The 23,435-nt window shown below is 44.7% G+C and overlaps 1 protein-coding gene across 1 annotated transcript in view; it reads right to left on the minus strand.

Moving 5' to 3' along the window:
- LOC144600489 (dolichyl-diphosphooligosaccharide--protein glycosyltransferase subunit MAGT1-like) overlaps nt 1-20,418 on the minus strand; it is a 29,519-nt gene extending 9,101 nt beyond the window's left edge. The window contains exons 1-8 of the mRNA XM_078412134.1: nt 20,277-20,418; nt 13,406-13,575; nt 13,176-13,293; nt 12,105-12,245; nt 9,863-10,003; nt 9,136-9,225; nt 6,147-6,210; nt 1,765-1,839 (exon numbers count right to left, since the gene is read on the minus strand). Of these exons, the coding sequence (XP_078268260.1) occupies nt 1,765-1,839; nt 6,147-6,210; nt 9,136-9,225; nt 9,863-10,003; nt 12,105-12,245; nt 13,176-13,293; nt 13,406-13,575; nt 20,277-20,360 (883 nt within the window). The 5' untranslated portion in view covers nt 20,361-20,418. The remainder of the gene's footprint in view (nt 1-1,764; nt 1,840-6,146; nt 6,211-9,135; nt 9,226-9,862; nt 10,004-12,104; nt 12,246-13,175; nt 13,294-13,405; nt 13,576-20,276) is intronic.
- Between the last annotated feature and the right edge of the window lie 3,017 nt (nt 20,419-23,435).

Below are 23,435 nucleotides of genomic sequence, written 5' to 3' on the forward strand. Positions count from 1 at the left end.
AAGAGAATAGGATTTTAAATGTTGAGCAACAGAGCCAGCCAAAGTGAGTTGTCCTGTAACAAAAATAATGGGCTGAAACTACCATTGACGAACCATCTGAGCCTCTGGACCTTGCTATGACTTTCGATATGTCCCTGACAATCTCATAAAGCAAGGACTGTCCCAGCTGAAGAGCAATCTCTAATACAGGATTGTTCAGAGCATTATTGACCAGTTCCTCCCCCTCAAGGCTGACTGGCTTTCAAAGTTATCATTTAAATTGAATCTGCTTTGAGATTTACAATCGAAGCTGGTACTCAAAATAAACATTTAAATGTAAATAATTTAAAATCGAAATACTAAAACTCTCGTTTGTCTGTTTGTGACTGAACTTCAGCCAAAACTGTAAAAGATAGCGCGACATATTGAGGCCCACCTTATTCACCGTCGTCTCTTTAATGGTAAAAATGGTAGTTTTATTGAAATTGGTGTTATATTTTTAAAGTTATTCACATTAAGTTTTTTTAAAACCAGCGCATGCGCAGTTGGGGGCGGTCCTCATGTAAGAAGGCTGCCAGACCAGCGCCTACACTTACGTGGCCGCCGGGTGACTGCGCGTGCGTAGTTGGGTTGTCATTTTCGTTCAGCTCCCACTTCCCGCCAGACGCCCGTTTGGTTCCGCGGCCCAAGTGGGGGGAGCATCACCGCCGCCGCAAACCCCGGGCGTCTCCATCATGGCCACCGCTCGACCCTGGAGTCCCCGCCCCGCCATCACCGCTGCCGCTGCTCCATCACTGCTGGGCCCCAGAGCCCCGCTGATCCAGCGCGCCGCCGCTGCTGCTTCTCCTTCCCTCTCTAAACCCAGGCCTTCGCCATCATGGCCGCCGCTGCTCCCGCTGTCGCTCTAAACCCGGGGCGTCTCCATCATGGCTGCCGCTGCTCCCGCTGCCGTTCTAAACCCCGGGCGTCTCCATTATGGCTGCCACTGCTCCCGCTGCCGCTCTAAACCCGGGGCTTCGCCATCATGGCCGCCGCTGCCGTTCTAAACCCCGGTCGTCTCCATTATGGCCACTGCTGCTCCCGCTGCTGCTCTAAACCCGGGGCTTCGCCATCATGGCAGCCGCTGCTCCCGCTGCCGTTCTAAACCCCGGGCGTCTCCATCATGGCCGCCGCTGCTCCCGCTGCCGCTCTAAACCCCGGTCGTCTCCATCGCTGCCATCGCCGATGAGCCTTCAGCTCACGCTAAGCATCACCGCTGCTGCTGTCGCTTTCAGCCACTGGCGTCTCTCGATCGCCAAGCAGTTAAAGGTCAGACTAATTAGACCAAGCGGACCCGCTGAGACCAAGCCCCTCCTGCATTCGTGCAGCGCCCTCCCCCCCATTCGTGCAGCCCCCTCCCCCCATTTGTGCAGCGCCCTCCCCCCCATTCGTGCAGCCCCCTCCCCCCCATTCGTGCAGCGCCCCCCCCCATTCGTGCAGCGCCCGACCCCCCTCCCCCCCCCATTCGTGCAGCGCCCGACCCCCCTCCCCTCCCCTCACTAACCATTCAAACCCCAATAAGAGTCTTCCAGAATGGTTAGAAGAATACAACAGTGCATTTGGATGATCGCAGATGTGCTGCATGCCATAAGTTAGTTTTAAATGAAAGTAAATATTTCTCTGGTTCATTCAAATTCTAACAAAAGCTTTAAAGTAATGGTAAGATAAATTAATTCTCAACAAAAGACAGATGAATCATAACAATTACCCTCAATAAAGGTATATCTAGCTCGACTTTGTACTTACTTCTACGCTTGCCTATATCCATATCAGATGTGGCTGCTTCATGAAGAAGTATCATGCCTAATGTTATGGCAGCATCTGCATCATTGGTTAAGTAAAACATCCTTAAAACTCCATGCTTAATATGGATTCATTTCCTGATAAAGGCAAGTTCTCAGCTAGAAAAATAAAACTGTAATTGAAAATTTTAAGAGCTAAATTACTATCAGCTTCTTGACAAGCTGAGATCATTGCAAAACACTTGCATGCAGTGAGATCCACATTTATCATGATGAAAAAGTCACAATCGTAAAAAACGTGAAGCCGAGGCATAGATATCACTAATTTCCTCAAGCATTCCAAGTAAAAAGAATTGTTTTATAATAGATCATCACATAATCTGTCCCGGTACTGCAGAGAGATGGAACAGTTGAATACTGATCCAAGAGATTAGCATGGGATAACTTGGTTGTTTGGATGTAGAACTGGCTTACGCAAAGACAACACAGGGTTGTGGTCGAAGGGTGTTATTCTGGTTGGAGGTTTTGACTAGTGAAGTTCCTCAGGGTTCCACCTGGGAACCTCTGGTGTTTGTGATGGATACAAGTGCCTTGGACATAAACGTAGATGGCTTGGATACTAATTTTGCAGACGACACCAAAATTGGAGTTACAGAAAGTGAGCAAGGCTTTCGAAGCGGGATACAGATTAGTTGCAAAAGAGGGTGGAGAAATGGCAAATGGAGTTAAGTCTGAGCAAGTGTATGGTGCTGGGAGGTAAAATGCAAGGGGAAAATATACAGTTAATGGCACACCCTTAATAGCATTGATGGACAGAGAGATCTTGGGGTCCAAGTCCATTTTCCCTGAAAGTGGCCACACAAGTAGATGGAGTCGTAAAGTAGCATTTGGTATGTTTTCCTTCATTGGCCGGGGCATTGAATCATTTTGCAGATTATAAAACTTTGGTTATACCACGTTTATTGTGTACATTTCTGGTCTCCCCATTATAGGAAGGATGTGGAGGCTTTGGTAAGGGTGCAGAAGTGGTTTATCTATCCCTAGAGCTCATCTGTCGCATCCAATTAGCGAATCTAGCAGTCCTTTCAGGTGAAACAGAGGCTCGCGTGCACCTCATCTACTGCTTCTGGTATTTGTGATGCGGCCTCCTTTTAAATCGGCAAAACTAAGCATGGACACAGCAACTGTTCCACCAAACACAATGTTTGTTTATATTATCTATTGAGTACTGTGTATACAAACCTGTTGTGCTGTTGCAAGTATGAATATCATTGTTTCATTTTGGTCTAATTTCAATGTCAATGAAACACTCTTGACTCTCAAATTTTAGATAACTAACCTACAATTGCCCCCCCCCCCCCTCCCCTCTACCCTGTGCCCCACCTGGACTCAAACCAGTTTCTCCCCTTCTCTTTCCCACCTATGTTCCTTCCTCAGGGTTCACAATTTGCACTTTTTCTATCCTTATCTCACCACCTTTGTCTTTTCATCTCTGGCCTTTGTCCAATCATCTTCCTCTCAACTTTATCCACCTGTCACTCGCCAGACTTTGTCCTGCCCCTTTGTTCTAGCTGTCTCCCCCCCCCTCCCCTCAATCAGTCTGAAAAAGATTTCCAACCCAAAATGCCACTATCCATGTTCTCCAAAGATGCTGCCTAAACCACCGAGGCGCTCCAGCACTCGTGTCTTTTATTTGTAAACCAGCATCTGCAGGTTCTCCATTTTACCAGAGTATTGTCTGGAATAGAGGGTATTAGCTACAAGGAGACGTTGGACAAACTTGGATTGCTTTCTCTGGAACACGGAGGCTGAGGAGGAACATGGTCAAAGTATATAAAATATATGAAAGCATAGATAAGATAGTCGGAACCATTTATCTCCAGGGTGGAAATATTAAAGGCTAGGTAGTGAGAGGGGCAAAGTTTTGTTTTTACACAGCACCCATGGAACCTGCTGCCATGGGTGGTGATGGAGGCAGGTACAATTTGGGGGATTTAAAAGACTTTTAGATAGGCACGTGGACATGCAGGGAATGGATAGATATGGATCTTATGTACGGAGTGGAGATTAGTTTAATTTGGCATCATGTTCAGCACAGACATTAGGGGCCAAATGGCCTGTTCTTGTGTTTTACTGTTCTATGCTCTGGTTGAAGAGATTGAACAAAATCTACTTACTTAGAATTAACATAGAGGAGCTATTCTGCTATGTGGCCAATTCTATAGACAACTGGAGAGATTCAGGAGCAAAGTTAAAGGCACATTAATAGCATTGGGACTATTAAATAAAAGTTGACCTGAAACGTCACCCATCCATTTTCTCCAGAGATGCCACCGGACGCGCAGTTACTCCAGCATTTTATGTCTATCTTACTTTAAAACGATTTTTTTGACAGTATTCTTTGTAGAGGTTAATGACAGAAATGTGTCAACTATCAAACGATATGCCAAATTAGCACCTGATTTGCAACTAAAAATAAATTTCATGGGATTAAAGGAACAGTACTTGTGTGAAGCTACAGTTTGCCAAGGGCTAGGAAAATAGTGGGGAAGAGATTTGTTTTTTAAATACTTCAAAGAAGTGCACAGTGGAGTTAGATGCAACACCTGTCCGTTTACCTCCCCCCTCAACTCCATCCAAGGACCCAAACAGTCTTTCCAGGTGAGACAGAGGTTCACCTGCACCTCCTCCAACCTCATCTATTGTATCCGCTGCTCTAGATGTCAACTTCTCTACATCGGCGAGACCAAGCGCAGGCTCGGTGATCGTTTCGCTCAACACCTTCGCTCAGTCCGCCTTAACCAACCTGATCTCCCGGTGGCTGAGCACTTCAACTCCCCCTCCCAGTCTGACCTTTCTGTCATGGGCCTCCTCCAGTGCCATAGTGAGGCCCACCGGAAATTGGAGGAACAGCACCTCATATTTCGTTTGGGCAGCTTACAGCCCAGCGGTATGAACATTGATTTCTCCAACTTTGGATAGTTCCTCTGTCTCTCTCTTTTCCCCCCTTCCCCATTCCAGTTCTCCCTCTATCTTCCTGTCTCCATCTTTATCCTTTCTTTGTCCCCCCGAAATTAGTCTGAAGAAGGGTCTCGACCCGAAACGTCACCCATTCCCTCTCTCCTAGATGCTGCCTGACCTGCTGAATTACTCCAGCATTTTGTGATACCTTCGATTTGTACCAGCATCTGCAGTTATTTTCCTACACTGCACAGTGGAGTTGATCGTTAGTACCATTGGTCTTTTGGATAGCTATAAATGGATTATAGGGTACAATTTTAAACTTTGCAGATGTCAGAACTTGAAAATGTAATAAACTGAGGAAAACAGTACCAGACTTCAAGAAAACAGATTGATGACATAAATGAAAAAGCAATGGAAAGAGGAATATAAAAGAGTTATAGAGTGATACAGTGTGGAAACAGGCCCTTTGGCCCAACGCGCCCACACCGGCCACAATGTTCCAGCTACACTAGTCCCACTAGCCTGCGCTTGGTCCATATCCCTCCAAACCGGTCCTATCCATGTACCTGTCTAACTATTTCTTAAAAGATGGGATAGTCCCAGCCTCAACTATCTCCTCTGGCAGCTTGTTCCATACACCCACCAACCTTTGTGTGAAAAAGTTACCCTTCGGAGTCATATTAAATCTTTTCCCCTTCACCTTGAACCTGTGTCCTCTGGTCCTCGATTCCCCTTCTCTGGGCAAGAGACTCTGTGCATCTACCCGATCTATACCTCTCGTGATTTTGTATAAGACCTCATCCTCCTGTGCTCCATGGAATAGAGACCCAGTTTACTCAACCTCTCCCTATAGCTCACACCCTCTAGTCCTGGCAACATCCTCCTAAATCTTTTCTGAACCCTTTCAAGCTTGACAATATCTTTCCTATAACATGGTGCCCATAACTGAACACAATATTCTAAGTGCGGTCTCACCAACATCTTATACAACTGCAACATGACCTCCTAACTTCTATATTCAATACTGGCTGATGAAGGCCAAAGTGCCAAAAGCCTTTTTGACCACCTTATTTACCTGCAACTCGACCTTCAAGGAACCATGCCCCTGTACTCCTAGATCCCTCTGCTCTACACTACCCAGAGGTCGAATGCAGCCTCCAGCAGATCCATTCGATATAGTAATCAGCAAATTAACACACATTCTCAGATAGATAGTATAGGCAGAGATACCCAAGTGTCAGGCTGGCTAAGGATTTTGCATTTTTATAGCACCATGACATCTACATTTAAAATATCTTGCACAAACAAAGATAATAATTTCAAATGAAGAGCAAATAATGGTTAAATTTGAGGAATTATCCCAGCAGAACGCTGACTCTTCTTTAATATTTATAAAAATATCCAGTCAAGGTCAAAGGATACTCAGCAGAATAACAATGTGTGTTTCAGCAACAAATTGTGCTTGACTGCTTCCATGAATGTAACTCTGAAAATGGAAAAGGCAACAAGGATCAAAGATTCAACAAGATTTCCGTTTCAAACATATTAACTTTACAATGTTCACTGCAAACAGTACAGTATGTTTGGTCCAAAAGTTTCTTTCAACAGTTGTTTAAAACTGCTAAGAGGAACATCTCGCATACAGACAATAGGCATTGTTCTAGATATACAATACAATGCTTATAATAAATATACAAGCGTTTGGCATCAGAATTAGAACAAACTGATCTATCTTTCACCATTGATGTTTCAATTTTGCATGATTCTTTTACATCACCATAATCCAGATCCCCACTTCTACAAGAAACCCCCGACAATAACCCTCCGTCTTCACTGTCTCCATTGGAAGTTATCCAAAATACACAATGTGGTTGGGAACCCAAGTTCCTAACTATGGTAATGAGGCTAAGATCAATAGCATTAATAAAATGATATTCTGTTATGAGCTGACTTGATCTTGGAGTGTATGTCACAATATTGGCAAAAGATCGAACTGGATCGATCTTTTTAGGAAAGCAATGACCCGAAATGTCACCCATTTCTTCTCTCCTGAGATGCTGCCTGACCTGCTGAGTTACTCCAGCATTTTGTGAATAAATACCTTTGATTTGTACCAGCATCTGCAGTTATTTTCTTACACACACAGTTGAACAGTACAATGGAATACTAGCTTAAGCGATGAGAAATTAGGTCTGGTAGGAATTCCAGAAGAGGAAAAGACCAAAACTATTGCAAACACAAGCTGGGAGTGCTGGAAGTAAAGCATCTCTGGCAGATCCAAATTGGGGCAAGAGAATGGATGAAAGGATTGTGAAGTGATGTTTTGATCATTTATTGAAAATTCAATGTAATTAGTTTTAAAAATTAGATGAATTCTAAAATGTAGACATTTAGTATGGTTTGTTTTTCAATGTTTATGCCATTGAGACCTGTAGAAGGATGAGAGGGGATCTTATCGAAACGTTTAAGATTATTAAGGGGTTGGACATGTTAGAGGCGGGAAACATGTTCCCAATGTTGGGGGAGTCCAGAACCAGGGGCCACAGTTTAAGAATAAGGGGTAGGCCATTTAGAACAGAGATGAGGAAAAACTTTTTTAGTCAGAGAGTTGTGAATCTGTGGAATTCTCTGCCTCAGAGGGCAGTGGAGGCCAATTCGTTGAATACATTCAAGAGAGAGCTAGATAGAGCTCTTAAGGATAGCGGAGTCAGGGGGTATGGGGAGAAAGCAGGAACGGGGTACTGATTGAGAATGATCAGCCATGATCACATTGAATGGCGGTGCTGGCTCGAAGGGCCGAATGGCCTACTCCTGCACCCATTGTCTATTGTCTATAAAATTTGACAAAAAATAATTAAAATATTTTCTATCTATATTTATACATAATATACATATAGAGATAATATTTTAATCATTTTTTAAGTTAGAGACATTTTAAAGTTAAAAAATCTCATTTCTAAACACCTTTTTCCAAGGGCTGCTGTGTGTATGACGTCACCATAGGGCACGCACGGACTCTCTCTTCACTCGCACAAACAAGATGGACGCCGTTAGCGGAGCTGCCTGCACACAATCAGGGGCTCCCTTCTCCTCTCGCTTCTCTCCTCTCTCCCCTCGCTTCTCTCTCCCCTCTCCCCCACAATCGCCGCGAGTAATCCCAGCACGGCTAGGCCACAGCCGCCGCCACGCTGCCCGTCTCCAGTAGTCTGCCGCTCCGGGAGAGTAAGAGTGGGGGGGACGGGGAGGGTGCGACGAGGAGAGAGTGGGGGTGGGAGGGAGAGTGGGGCTGGGGAGGGGGACAGCGAGGAGGGGGGTTGGTGGTGGGGGGAAGAGAGAGTGGATGAAAGGGGGATGCTGGGGAAAGGGGGGGTGGGGGAGAGTAAGAGTGGGGCTGGGGGAGGAGAGAATGGCGGGATTGGCAGAAGAGAGAGTGGGGTAAAGGGGAGTGGTGGAGAAAGGGGAGGTGGGGGAGAGTGAGAGTGGCGGTGGGGAGGAGAGAATGGGGGGGTGGGGGGAGGAGAGAGTGGGGAAAAGGGGGGTTCGTGGGTAAAGGTGGGGGAGAGTTAGAGTGGGGATGAGGGAGAAGAGTGGCCTCCTCAGTCACACCATTTCCCCTTCCCTGCCCCCCCTTTACTAAAAATAAATCAAGAAACTCACTGTTTATTGCAAGCATTAAACCTCAATTAAAAAAACATAACTTATGTTCATACTTTGCTTCCTGCAACCCACTTGCAGCAAATGAATTCAGGTCAACTTTCCTCTCTTTGTTAGTTCCAGCAAAAAAAGGGGATAGTGTGATAACCTGTACATCACCACCTGGTGGTGAACTAAATCAATGTCACATGGTAAGTTACTGAAGACTGAATTTTTTTCTATTTTTCTATTTTTAATTCCTGTTTTTCCAAGGAGAAGAAAATGATTTAAAAAACAATATATCGCATGATTTTCCACACTTTGAAAGATGAGACAGAACACAAGTCATTATGAAAATTCTGGCATTAATGACACTTTGTAGATTATAGTATCAAAAACATTAGATGGCTTGACCATTAAAATAAATATACACAATTCTAATCATGGTAGGAAGAATTATAAACATGCAAATTGAAAATTAACATTTATATTGAAAATAATAATAATCCAATACCACCAATAGATAGATATTAGAATATAAGCATTCTGCTATAACGCATATTTCCATAACACATGAGCGATGAATCAGGAAACCAGGGCCAAACTCGTGATTACATGAGAAAAATAACTTGATAATTGAGTGTCTAAAAATGTCCAGCCTCTTAACCCCCTTTCCCCATTGATGAGATTTTCCATACGAGGTTTCTCAGGAACTCAACTAACGCATTATAGCAGACCTACCTGTACTTTGCAAATGTAGGTAAATTGAATTACTTACCACTTGACCATTATGAGGGTTCTTATGTGCATATGGGGGACCCCGGATGTGATTCCACATCTGACCAGAGGTCATTGCAAGTACAAAGCACTGCAAGTGCAAACAACAGAAAATAAATGTGACAACTTTTGATATATCACACTTGCCATTAATTAAAACGTACCGAGAATTTTCAGATCACAACACATTTGCCCACATTATTGCTCCAAGCTGATGCTGATTATGACCAGCATGGGGAATAATTCATTTGTGACTCAAATTGAATTTCCTTAAGCAGTGTAATTTCATAAACAGAAGGCCGAGAACAAATTCACAAAGATTCCTGTACATAAGAGAAATGAGGGGAAATAAATTTGGATGAAGTTTGTAAAAACAAAAGTTGATTCTTTTTATGTTCTCACAGAAAATTTAACGTTTCAGGAATGAAATACCGAATTTTATTTTTTATTGCCCAAGGTCTAACTGGTATCATTAATAGGCAACTTACTTTTTCAAATATTAAATACCTGTGGTAGATATAGAAATTACTAATTGGAACTAGATTAAAACAAAGACCTCACAGATTTAATGTCAGTATCTAATGTACTGCATCTCTCAATTTTATTCTTAAAGTATTGCTGTTTTATTGAATTATTTTTAGTCATAGAATTTCAACAGAATTGAAACAATTTTATCTAGTTGTTCTCAACCAACCACAAAGAAAACACAGAAGTAAATTTGTACCCACCAAAGCAACAAAAGCCCAGCCATTTTTGTTATACAGGAAGTCAAGGTTATTCCGTCTTAGATATACGAGTCCACCAATTATAGCAAGTAAAAATCCCAACATCAAAGGACCGGCATAGTTAGGTGGCCTTATCACACGGATCTGTTTCAAATAAAGAGGCAATCTTCATTTTGCTATGACTTTACAACAATTAAAGTAATAGTTTTATCCAAACTATACACTAAAATACTCCCTTTTAATTATGTATTTCAGTTTAAAAAATCATGCCCCAAAGCAAAAAACTGGAAATGCAAAATAGAAATCAAAAACTAGACTTACACCGTAAGTCAATCAGATCAGTGAAGTGGAAATGAAACTCTATAACTTAAAATGCATTTCAATTCTAACTCATCAACTAAGTTTCTGCTGAGATGCAACCTGAACAACATGTGTATTTAAAATATTTTGTTTTTAATGTCAAATCCTAAAGCTCATCTCCATCTAACAATCTTATGAAGTACTAATAAGAGTAAACATCTTATTTATCTCTCAGATGTGATACCAAATTAAATCTGCCTGAACATAAGATTCCTTAATTCTCCTACTTTAGTATAGCGCTATCTGAATGTGTGAATTAATATTTATACTTCATTTCCACATCTGTGAGCTTGTTCGGTGTGAAGCTGATTTATTCAGAGGTCTCAGATGCCTACACGGTTTGTGCTGATATCCTCCCTAGAATCTGCCAAAACAATAATATGGATACTAATGTCCTAGTCATAGTTTTTTTTGTTGTTGAAAGTTTCCTCAGGAACATCACAGAAACTAATTAATATCTACTCGTAGGCCAACACTTTACCCATTACAAGCCATTCCCAATTAGTCTGATAAAGATGGTGCTGGGGTGGGAAAATACTCTCACAATGTTATAACAGAACTTATGGAACTTTGCCCTCGTGACAATAAAACTAAGATAGAAATACAAAACTAACATTAAAAACATCTCCAAGTTTGCGGATGACACAAAGCTGGGTGGCAGTGTGAGCTGTGAGGAGGATGCTATGAGGCTGCAGGGTGACTTTGATAGGTTGGGTGAGTGGGCAGATGCATGGCAGATGCAGTATAATGTGGATAAATGTGAGGTTATCCAGTTTGGTGGCAAGAACAAGGCAGATTATTATCTGAATGGTGTCAGATTAGGAAAAGGGAAGATGCATGTTGTACATCAGTTACTGAAAGAAAGCATGTAGGTGCAGCAGGCAGTGAAGAAGGCAAATGTTGGCCTTCAGAGTGAGGGGATTTGAGTATAGGAGGAAGGAGGTCCTACTGCAGTTGTACAGGGCCCTATTGTGACCGCACCTGGAGTATTGTGTGCAGTTTTAGTCTCCTAATTTGAGGGACATTCTTGCTATTGAGGGAGTGCAGCGTAGATTCACCAGGTTAATTCCCGGGATGGCGGATCTGACATATGATGAAAGAATGGATCGACTGGCCTTGTATTCACTGGAAATTAGAAGGATGAGAGGTGATCTTATAGAAACATGTAAAATTCTTAAAGGATTGGACAGGCTAGATGCATGATTTTGGATGATCAAACATGATAATATTGAATGGCGGTGCTGGCTCGAAGGGCCAAATGGCCTACTCCTGCACCTATTTTCTAGGTTTCTATGTTTAAGTCAGGTCGTGACCTTGGCAATAACACTGTTTCTGTACACATGCTGCCTCCTCATTCTTCACAATTGTGAATCTCATAATTTGGGAGGTGCAATATCAAAGACTTATTGTATTGATGACAGAGAATTGTATTCTTGTGACAGAGAATAACCATCTAAGCACTGTAGGGGTGTGGTTCTATGTTATGGAAAGACATTATTCTTAGGAACGGTAGAATATTGCAGAAATATAATCGTAGGTATTCAAAATGCTTCTAAATTTCTTTGTTTTCTCTCCAATTTCCTTACCAAAACATCAATTGTTCTCCAGTACCTTAGCCAAATGTCTATCGTTCATTTGACTAAAATATTCTAATACAATTGAGGTGTCAGTTAGAAGACATCTGTGCTTTACCATGAAAATAGCACATAATAAACAAACTCTGAAAAATGCGCAGCAGGTATTTATTTGAAAGAAGCATGGGCAATAACATTCTGCTACTCATTTTGAAGATACAATTTTGGCAATGTTTGTTATTTTTCAAAAAAGGTTTACTGGAACAGACCAATGCATTAACATGCACAGAGACACCACACCAATCACTTACATTTATCTCTGTCCGATCAGCAATCCAGCGTGCAATTTGTTCAGCTGCAAATCCACGAACTTGAAGCTCATAAGTGTCTGCCCGCTTTGGTTTTCCCTTAGCTGGAAAATGCATGAAAGTTGGCGCAGAATTCATATTGAGCTGGGTAAGAAAAATAAAAGTTTAAATAATTAAGATTATTAATAATAAATCAATATCAGACTTATTTCAATATTGTTTAGACAGTATTCCCCCTTCAATAAATGCAGCAACACTTGCTGATCTGAGGTTCCTCAGTGCCTGTAGCCCTTCAGTAGTTTACTTTTGGCATCTTTGGCAGAATTTACAATACAGATACAGGCCAATCAGCATGAAAAATCTACGTTTATTCTTCACAGAAGCCTGTTCCCAACAATTCTGTGACCTTTGGCCATTTTGGCCGTCAGTCCATTGTTACTATGGACATCTGATCTCTAGGTTGCAGAGTAGGATGGCTCATTGTTTTTTTGGTGCCCCCTGCTGCATCCCCCTCTCTTGTCTGGCTGAACTTGTTCTCTCAGTGAATTCTTCTCATGACGGGTCTTCAATCTGTAAAGTTAATTGCTTAGTGAACCACAGATTTTTGAGTGTTTCTTGTAGTTTACGCAACGTTGCAAACTCTGGGGACTCATATAGGTCCAAACTTTGTTTGTCTCTTCATGGGGTATGTGGGATAGTCCTACTTACAGTTTTGCTTGTAACCCCTCACTCCTTTTTCCATTACAAAAATTAGAGTGTCAATGCTGCTTTCCATGCCTGTACAAAATTCAATGTTTCATCAGGATTGTTGCTATCTTCTACACCGCCCTCATTCTAACATGATCCATCCCTTCACTTGCTCAAGGGCCCATTTTTTTGTTTGATTTCCTAATTTCTCCCCCCCCCCCCCCCCACCACTGTTCTGATGAAAGGTCTTGGACCTGAATTCATTCCTGACATACAAACGTCTAGCATTTTTCATTTGAATACAAGGCATTACTTATATTTGTTTCAAATAACATAACTATTGTTCAAAATACTGAAAACAATCGAATAAAAAGCAGGTCAACTAACCTGATGAAATACATCAGAGCCTTCGTCAAAGTCCACCAAAGCAAAGAAAAGTTTATTCACAAAGGAGCTTGAATAACGCCAGGAGTTGGCCAGGATTTGATATTCTTCATCCACTTGCCTTTCAAAAATTTAAATAAGATTAAAATATTCTCAGTTAAATTCAAAACAATTATGAATAGACTTATCACTGTAGTGCGCTTATGGTATGATTAAAAACGGTAGCCACGTACTTGCAAACAGAGCACTGGCGCTGTGGCTGTAAAGCAGTGAACATCACCACAATAGAGTAATTCCTTGGTGGAGCCTTCACAAATCGACGGAATTTATCACCATTCATCCGGATTACAGCTCGTCTGTTTGCCCATTCCACTAACTGCCCTACTTTTTCAGATAGAAGTGTCTATCAAGCCAAACAAAAACAAGGTATAAGTGTGCGTTACAAATCTTAATTTAATTCATGGCATGCAAATCTTCATACAGCTAAACAATGCACAAAAAAATGGACGTTTTAGCCTTATGGATTGTATCTCTTTATATAAAGATTAATTACCATAACCAGACTAATACTCTTTTATCTGATACCGGTTTCACTGACACATCATTATTAGCTCTAACTTTTATGGGTGACAAGAGTTGCCTTGGAAACACACTTCAAGTATTAACTTAAAATCTGAACATTGACATACTGAACGTCACCCTATACTATTAGCTAATAATTTTAACAATTTTCAAAGGCTGAACAGGGAAGCCAGCTAATTAGCAATTTATTTTAATTAATGACTTTAAGAATGGCTTGTCAAATTTGTTAGCTTTATATTTTAATATCCAGACTTACAAACTATCCAAAATCATTAACAACCCTGAACTACTTGGTTACCATCAATTATAAGTCTCATGTTCTGTTGGATAGTTTCTGATTTGCAAACACTTAATCCATCTGTCTGGTAATTTAAAATACATATTTTATTTAACTGTCTCAATCTTCTATACAAGTCAGAGCATTGCCCTACTAAACAGTAAACCCTTCCTATAACAGACCACGGGAGAGGGGCAGAGGGGAATGGTGTCCGTTATTGCCGATTGTTCATTAAAACAGAGTAAGGTATTATCATTGCATGCAGCTGAAACAAAGATCTGCAGATGATGGTTAATACACAAAGGACACAAAATGCTGGAGTATCTCAGCTGGTCAGACCGCATCTGTGGATAGGGGATGTCCTGGGTCGAGACCCTTCTTCAAACTGATTCAGTGTGCTGAGTTACTCCAGGACCCAGTCATATTTCACCTTAAAACTAGGCACTGATGCTGCAGGTCTGCTCCAGTGAGATCTTCCCATCATCTATGCTGCTGTCTGGCTAATGATGCTGTTTCACGGCCCATGCCACAGCCCTTAGCCGTCAGCTCCATCAGCCCACTCGCTCCCCCACTCTTCCATCTCCCCTGCAGCCACCGACACCCTCCAAAGTGGAGTATCTTGGTGACTCAGGGCGAGGAGGAGGCGGCAGTGGAGGTGGTAACGAGAGGCCGAGTGGACAAAATGAAGGTAGGAGGAGGCAGCGGCACTGGAGCTGTGAGCAGACAAAACGAAGGAAGAAGAGGCAGCCAGTGAGAGGGGAGGCAGCCCCAGGGTGACCTAGCGTGTCCTGTTGGTGATGGTGAGTCTGACAAAAGCGCAGTACCCACAGGCTACAACATAAGCCCCAACAACAGCCGAGCAAACTGGATCGTGCGATGGGTGAAGGGCTCATTGGTGCACCTTGTGAGTCGGTGACTGGGGAGACCATGGAGCTGGGATGGTATCAGAAGGTCCGTCCGCAATAACCGAAATTTGTTATAAAGGGGTCTGTTAAAACAAACGTTTACTGTATAGCTCTGGGAAAGGCATAGCAGACTCAATAAAAATATCAACTATTCAGGCAAACTATGTCTTTTGCCATAATTTGTCTTTTACCTCTGTTGCATGTAGGTAGAAATCAGAGCTTTAAAATACAATAAACATTTCCGCCATTTGAGTACTGCTGGTATGATATTATTCATTACAGGACAGATATTATAAATGATGCGATTTGTTTGGCATTGTAATTTCTGAGCTGTTGTAAGCAGATATTAAATTGAATCAACGTGTACACGTACAAAATGCATTTTAATATCCAAAGCAGCTGTTTGGATAAACACTGCCTGACTGCAGGGGCTCATGTTGTTGACCAGCTCGTGGTGAGCCCTGTCAACTGACCCCAATCAGGCGAATGACAACAAACAGAGAAAGCAGAAGCAGAAAAAAACAGATTGCAGACCAAATGCAACCTCAGTCGCTGCAGCTTGGCGCCAACCCGGAGCATGCGCCCTTCTTACGGCAGGCACCTATGGATGTCGAACTGGATGGCATCACCCTGCTGCAGCTGAATGCGGAAGGCCTCACCAAGGCAAAGACCACCATCATTGAATATCTGCTACACAAAGTCACTGCAATCCTGCTCCAAGAGACTCACAAAAGTGACAGCTCCCACCTGAAGATCCCAGGTTATACCCTGGCTGCCCACACTGAGACCGACACCCACAGGATTGCCACTTTTGTAAGGAACACAGCAAAAGGGAAAGCGATTGCAACGTCCCCTCCTGACTCCGATGTGGAATGGGTGGCAATGCAAGTCGAAGGTGTCACTGTCATCAATGTATACAAGCCACCTTCTACCAGGCTTCACAAAGACTCCATCCCCGCCTTTGGTTGGCCTTGCATGTACGCTGGAGACTTTAATTGCCACAGCACCATCTGGGGCTACCGTTCAACTAACCCAGATGGCGCTGCACTAGAAGACTGGGCCTCAGCTACTGGCGTTCAACCCATGTAAGACCCAAAACAACCGGACAGCTTCAAAACAACCGAAGAGTGTGACGCATGCTACGACGCATTCCTGTACGCTGAACCTGTCGAAGAGCCTGCCTCCAAGGCTGCGGAACTGACAAACTGCCTTGACAAGACGTGCAGAGAGCAGTGGGAAGAGACAGTCCAAGGAATCGACTTCACACACTCCAGTAGGGTGGCATTGAAGACCTTCAATTGCCTCACCGGTCGAAGTACCCGCCCAAAGCATTGGTCTGTCACAGCCAACATCGCCCACCAGTTCCTGGCCAATGACCACTCCAAAGACGCGGACAAGAACCATACTCGTTCTGTCAAACAGAAATTCACTAATCTTTGGAAAGCTCCAGGCGCTGATGGGCACCTGTCAGCACCCTTTTCCTCTGCAGAACTTTCTTCTGTCATCTCACAACTGAAATATGGAAAAGCTCAGGGTCCTGATAACATCCCCCCAGAATTCCTGAAATACTGCAGTCCTAAATGCCTGGCCTGGCTCCGTGAGTTTTACTCCTCTTGCCTCATTGATCAGTCATTCCGAAGATCTGGTGGAAAGCCACCGTCATTGCGCTACCAAAACCAAACAAGCCTGCGGCCAAGGAACTATCGGCCCATCTCACTCCTCTGTGTCCCGTACAAGCTCCTCAAACGGCTTCTCCTGGCCCGGCTCGATTCAATCGTTGACCCTCAACTACCCGCTGAACAAGCCGGATTGCGACGTGGAAGCTGCACCACCCACCAAGTAGTCAAGCTGACCAATGACATAGAAGACAGTTTTGAAAAGGGTCACAAGGCCGGCATCACACTGGTGGACCTCACCGCTGCTTATGATACTGTGTGGCACCAGGGCTTGATCTTGAAGCTCCTCCGAACCATCCCTGACCGTCATTTAGTGCGCTTCCGTGCCAACATCCTTGCCAACCGCAGTTTTGTACTCAAGACCAGCGACGGACAATCTAGCCGACTGCGACGCCTAAGAAACGGAGTCCCCCAAGGCTCGGTACTGGCCCCCATGCTCTTCAATCTCTATATCAGCGATCTGCCACGCACGCTAAAGTCTCGGCACGGAACAACCTCCTGCATTGCTTGGCTGGATCGTCATGTGGCGCACAGGACAGCTACTCTTCGAACCAGTGCTCTTGCACTTATGTACAGCGCCGCTGAGTATGCCGCCCCAGCATGGTGCCGCAGCGCTCATACCAGCAAGCTAGACGCCACCCTCAACGACACCATGCCGATCATCACTGGCTGCCTACGCCCTACTCCGACGGATCTCCTGCCGGTGCTCGCAAGTATCGCACCAGCCAAGCTTCGCAGAGAGTTCTTCACTCATAGGCTGGTGTGCAAGGCCCCATCGGACGCCAAACATCCTTTGCACGACCTTGCCCAGGATTCACAGCAACTGGGACCTCAACGCCTGTCGCCTCGTCACCCTTTCTCCCGTCATGCAGCGACCCACTGTGGCTCTGGTTTCAACATACTAGGAGCATGGAGAACCAGCTGGGAACAGACATCGCCACCTCCTCAATTCACTGTCGCACCAAACACTACAGCCTTACCCGGCTCGGACATGCCCCGCTAAGAGTGGGTCGCCCTGAACCGGCTCCGCACAGGGGTCGGCCGGCTCAATGCCAACATGCATCATTGGGGGTTGCGTCCATCAGCAGCCTGTGTGTGTGGAGCAGACCAGCAAACAGCGCAGCATGTCATTTTCGACTGCACTGTCCTCCTTTCCTCTGTTAGAGCGATAGACCTCACGGACCTTGACATCAGCACATTGCACAGGTTACAGCGCCGGGAGGGCATTACATAATTTCTGCTGCCTCAAATGCAAGAAGAAGCCTGACTGCATATCAGCTCCACAAGAAAACATCAAGAATTTTAGATTTCTTGTATACCTGATAGCTTCCTGGATTTATTGAGCCATTGAATGCACTATTTAAATTCAAGTTGCCGTTTTACCTAGATCCTATGATAAAAAGGTTCCTGGAGCTGATTAAATTCAGATAGTTATTAACTCTTACATTTTATACACAAGACATTCACGTTTTGCAGGCGACAACTTTTACTCTTGGGATATTTTCCCTTCATCTATAATTCTTTCCTCAACTAAAGGCAATCCTGGGTCAGACAGGAATCGAGCAAGACTGCCTTTGGCCTAACAGCTTTCTCAACCTCTGCAATATCACCTATCACCTCGGGTTATGGTTTGCACAAAAGTGGAATTGCTCTACACAATAAACAGGAATCTGTTCAACATTTGTCTCTTCACGCTAGAAGATCACCCCAACATAAGCCATAAAGTTGCAAGTGAACAACATTTGCATATATGTGGAGGAAGGAACTGCAGACGCTGGTTTACACCGAAGATAGACACAAAATGTCGGAATAACTCAGTGGGACAGGCAGCAGTGTGAAGAAGGGCCTCTACCTGAAATGTCAACCATTCCTTCTCTCCTGACATTCTGAAGGATCTCGACCTGAAACGTCACCCATTCCTTCTCTCTAGACGATCTGAAGTGTTCGACCTGAAACGTCACTTATTCCTTTTCTCCAGAGATGCTGCCTTTCTGCAGAGATGCTAAGTTACCCCATCATTTTGTGTCTCTCTTTAATATTTGCATATATGCACATTCAAAGACAGAGTTTCAAGTCACCGTTGAATCCTTTGCTAGAGTGTAGGAAAGATAGTCAGTAAGATCATTGACAATATGAATCGCTTTTCAAGTCTTGGAGCCACCAAACGCTCTTGATGACAAAACGCATCACCGCCTCCTACATGCCAACACACTTTTGACCAGGGGAAAAGAATCCTTGAAGACCAAGATCTCTAATCCAGCAAACAGCTCATGATCCACTGAAGTGATCCTCATTGTTCTATGCCGTTGGAGACATGAGCTGTTTACTAAAGATTACCTAAGGCATTAAACTATCACCAATCAATCTTTAAAAAAAAATCCTAATCCTTGTGGTAGGAGAGGCAAACAAACGTTAGCGTCTAGCCCAGCATCCAACCACTAGGCTTCGAATACCTCCAATAAGCACATCATATGATCTGTATGGTTAACATACCATACTCCGCTCAGACCTACGATATGGCGAGGTATTTCTGAGGTAAATCCTGAAGTGTATTTTCAAAAACTCCTTGAAGAAAAACTAATACAAGTAGTTTTTCTAGCAGGCAAAGAAATACACGTTTGCAGAGCAGAAACACACCACAAACTATCCACGTACATTTCCCATTAATCCTCACCTGCACCCCACCCATGGCAAAGTCTGCAGCTCCCATAAAGCCAGCTCAGGACCTACAGAACTGGAATAAAGACCCTCAAGCAACTACTTTAGCAGATAACTGAAACATAACTATAAATTATGTACAATAATAGAAGGCTAATTGTCACCACTCCCAGTTTGTTTCACAAATACTGCAACAGGAAGTAAAACTTTCATTGAAATGCAAACATTTGGAGTCGGAGTTAGTTTTGCCATTACTGTTAATTCACTCAGCACATTAGTTCAAACATAATTTCAGTTTTGTAGAGGCAATGTAGACAACCCATTAATCTCTGTTGTTCCCCATCTTACAACTTATTTATCTGTAACTTTCACAAGTTAACACCAATGCTGTGGGGTGTGCTTCTCTCTGCAGAGAAATGGCCCCCGAATGTTCCCAGCATATTATTTGTACCTAAATATAAATATTGGGTCAGCGCAGAGCCTGCAAACATATATCTTGATGCGGAATCTTTGCCAAATATTATTTGTTGTTGTTGAAAGTTTACTTAAAAAGGACTGACTGGGCAAGATAAGATTCTGCCATGTATGAGGATGCCCACTTCCTTCGGTTCGTTTATAATATAAAAGTCCAGAATGGGGAGAGATTATCGAGAGATGTGTAATAGGAAGGAACTGCAGATGCATTGAAGATAGACAGAATCAGCGGGACAGGCAGCATCTCTGCTCTGGAGAGAAGGGATGGGCAGGAGAGAAGGAAGGATATTCTATCTATCTCCCCTCACAGATGCTGCCTGTCCCGCTGAGTTGCTCCAGTATTTTGTGTCTATCTTCATTGATGGCGAGGTGCCTGACTGACGAGAGTGGAGGTCGGAGACGCTTCCACCACTGGACACCCTGAGCTGAGGCAGTTCACTCGGCCCATCCTGCTCTTGCTGACAGCTCGCCGGTGCCTCATCCGGTTTGCCCGCTCACTTTGTTTAAATTATTAAATGCCCTTTTTCCAAACCTCTTTCTTCTTCTGCCCGTCGGACGGCATGGCGCAGCAGAGGAGGAGCAGCAGCGCCACGGACAGCGGACTAACGGCCATCATCACCCGCCTCGCGTCCAGCTCGGTGCGCCCGCGCCACAGGCCGGCCGCGGACAGCGCGCTGACGTCACCACGCAACCGCCCGCGCACCGCTCCCTGGCATCTGGTGATTGGCTGCTGCGGCCGGACGCAGCGGACATGCAGCCTCGCTATTGGTCAGGGTACATGGCGCCCCACCATTGGTCAGGGGACATGCAGCCTCGCCATTGGTCAGAAGCCATGCAGCCCTGCCATTGGTCAGGGGACATGCAGCCCCGCCATTGGTCAGGGGACATGCAGCCCCGTCATTGGTCAGGGGACATGCAGCCCCGTCATTGGTCAGGGGACATGCAGCCCCGCCATTGGTCAGGGGACATGCAGCCCCGCCATTGGTCAGGGGACCTGCAGCACCGCCATTGGTCAGGGGACATGCAGCCCCGCCATTGGTCAGGGGACATGCAGCCCCGCCATTGGTGAGGGGACATGTAACCCCCGCCATTGGTCAGGGGGACATGCAGCCCGCCATTGGTCAGGGGGACATGCAGCACCGCCATTGGTCAGGGGATATGCAGCCCCGCCATTGGTCAGGGGACATGCAGCCCCGCCATTGGTCCTTCATTGTTCAGACTGAAGAAGGGTCTCGACCCGAAACGTCACCCATTCCTTCTCTCCAGAGATGCTGCCTGACCTGCATTTTGTTAATAAACTTCTTCAGACTGATGGTATAAGAAAATAACTGCAGATGCTGGTACAAATTGATTGATTCACAAAATGCTGGAGTAACTCAGCAGGTCAGGCAGCATCTCGGGAGAGGAGGAATGGGTGACGTTTCGGGTCGAGACCCTTCTTCAGACTGATGTCGGGGGTGGGACAAAGGAAGGATATAGGTGGAGACAGGAAGATAGAGGGAGATCTGGGAAGGAGGAGGGGAAGGGAGGGACAGAGGAGCTATCTGAAGTTGGAGAAATCGACGTTCATACCACCGGGCCGCAAACTGCCCAGGCGAAATATGAGGTGCTGCTCCTCCAATTTCCGGCGGGCCTCACTATGGCACTGGAGGAGGCCCATGACAGAGAGGTCAGACTGGGAATGGGAGGGGGAGTTAAAGTGCTGGGCCACCGAGAGATCAGTTGCGTTAATGCGGACCGAGCGCAGGTGTTCAGCGAAACGATCGCCGAGCCTGCATTTGGTTTCGCCGATGTAAAGAAGTTGACATCTAGAACAGCGGATACAATAGATGGAAAGACTGTTTGGGTCCTTGGATGGAGTTGAGGGGGGAGGTAAAGGGACAGGTGTTACATCTCCTGCGGTTGCAGGGGAAAGTGCCCGGGGATGGGGTGGTTTGGGTAGGAGTGGATCAGGGAGTTACGGAGGGAGCGGTCTCTGCGGAACGCAGAAAGGGGAGGGGATGGGAAGATGTGGCTAGTAGCGGGGTCCCGTTGTAGGTGACGGAAATCCTCATAAGTGGATATCTCGCGCAGGTAATATCTCCAGCATTTCCGATCAGCTCTCTGGAGCTGAGGATGCAATTGCCACAGCGGCACGAAGTGACATTAGATCCATTCCTGCACTTGGCAGAGGTGGGTGGTGGAGGAAGGAGATGAGTGGCGGGGTGGTGGGTGGTGGGGGAAGGAAGTGGGTGTTGGGTGAAGGGGAGGTGGGTGAAGGGGAGGTGGGTGGTGGATGAAGGAGAGGTGGGTGAAGAGGTGGCTGGAATCAGCACTTTCTGTAATCTGTTTTGGCGTAAAATGTAATATGTTTCAATACAAAAAGTGGGGAGTAACTGTTCTGTCCACTTCTTGATCTCCCCCAACTTCCAGCATTTCACCTCTGGCATTTGTGTTCTCAGATTGCAATGATTCCAATCTCTGGAATTTCTTTCCAAACCTCTGCATCCCTTTTAAAGAGCAGACCTTTTAAAAAAAATCAAAATAAACTTTATTCAGAGTAAAAATGATATACAAAACAAGAACTATGCAAAAAGTTCGGCCCTTCAAGCCAGCACCAATGAATGGACCAAGCTGCCAGAGGAGGTAGTTGAGGTTGAGACTATTCCAACGTTTAAGAAACATTTAGCCAAGTACATAGATAGGACAGGTTTGGAGGGATATGGACCAAACGCGGGCAGGTGGGACTAGTGTAGCTGGGACATGTTGGCCGGTGTGGGCAAGTTAGACCGAAGGGCCTGTTTCCAACTGTATCACTCTATGACTCTAACTGGGGTAGCATCTGAGGGGTCAATATTTCAAATCAACGACCCTTCATCGGAATTGGAAAAGTGGAAAACCAAGTGTGTTTTAAGTTACAGAATGGAGAGGAATGGAGTGAAGAGGATAAAGGGAATGTGTGCATCCCCTCTCCGTCCCTCCCCCACCCTAGCCGTCATACAGTTTTACTGTCGTCCTGTTGAGTTCCTCTGTGTATACTCGTTATCGCCTATCCCACAACCAACAATGGCCTATTGTGTGCCCCACATTTCCTTGATTATTGTTGCTTCTTGCATATCTTCCATTCATTTCTCTGAAGTACTGTCTATATCCCTCGTTCCCCTTTCCCCAGTCTGAAAAAGGGTCTCGATCCGAAAAATCACCTATTCCTTCTCTCCAGATATACTGCCTGCCCTGCTGAGTTACTCCAGCCTTTTGTGCCTGTCTTTGGTTTAAACCAGCAGCTGCAGTTCCTCCCTACACGAAAGGAATGTATGTGATGGAATAGAATCTCCTGAGATGCTGCCTGACCCGTTGTGATACCTTCGAGTAGAATTTAAGATTGTTCAGGTGCTACAATGCTATTGGTGCCATTTAGTTTGGATAAATTAGGTAGTTAGATTATTTTTAACATTTCTGCAAAATATTCGTTAGAGCTCCAGTTAGATCGAGCTCTAATGGAATCAAGGGATATGGGGAGAAGGCAGGCACAGGTTACTGATTGTGGATGATCAGCCATGATCACAATGAGTAGCAGTGCTGGCTCAAAGGGTGAAATGGCCTTCTCCTGCACCTATTTTCTATGTTTCTATGTTTCTATTTCCTTAAACTTTTCTGCTTTAAGCAGAATTACCCAAATTTCTCGTCTCTCAATATTAGAATCCTTCTATGC

The sequence above is a fragment of the Rhinoraja longicauda genome, chromosome 15 (genome assembly GCF_053455715.1).
Source record: "Rhinoraja longicauda isolate Sanriku21f chromosome 15, sRhiLon1.1, whole genome shotgun sequence".
Classification (NCBI taxonomy): domain Eukaryota; kingdom Metazoa; phylum Chordata; class Chondrichthyes; order Rajiformes; family Arhynchobatidae; genus Rhinoraja; species Rhinoraja longicauda.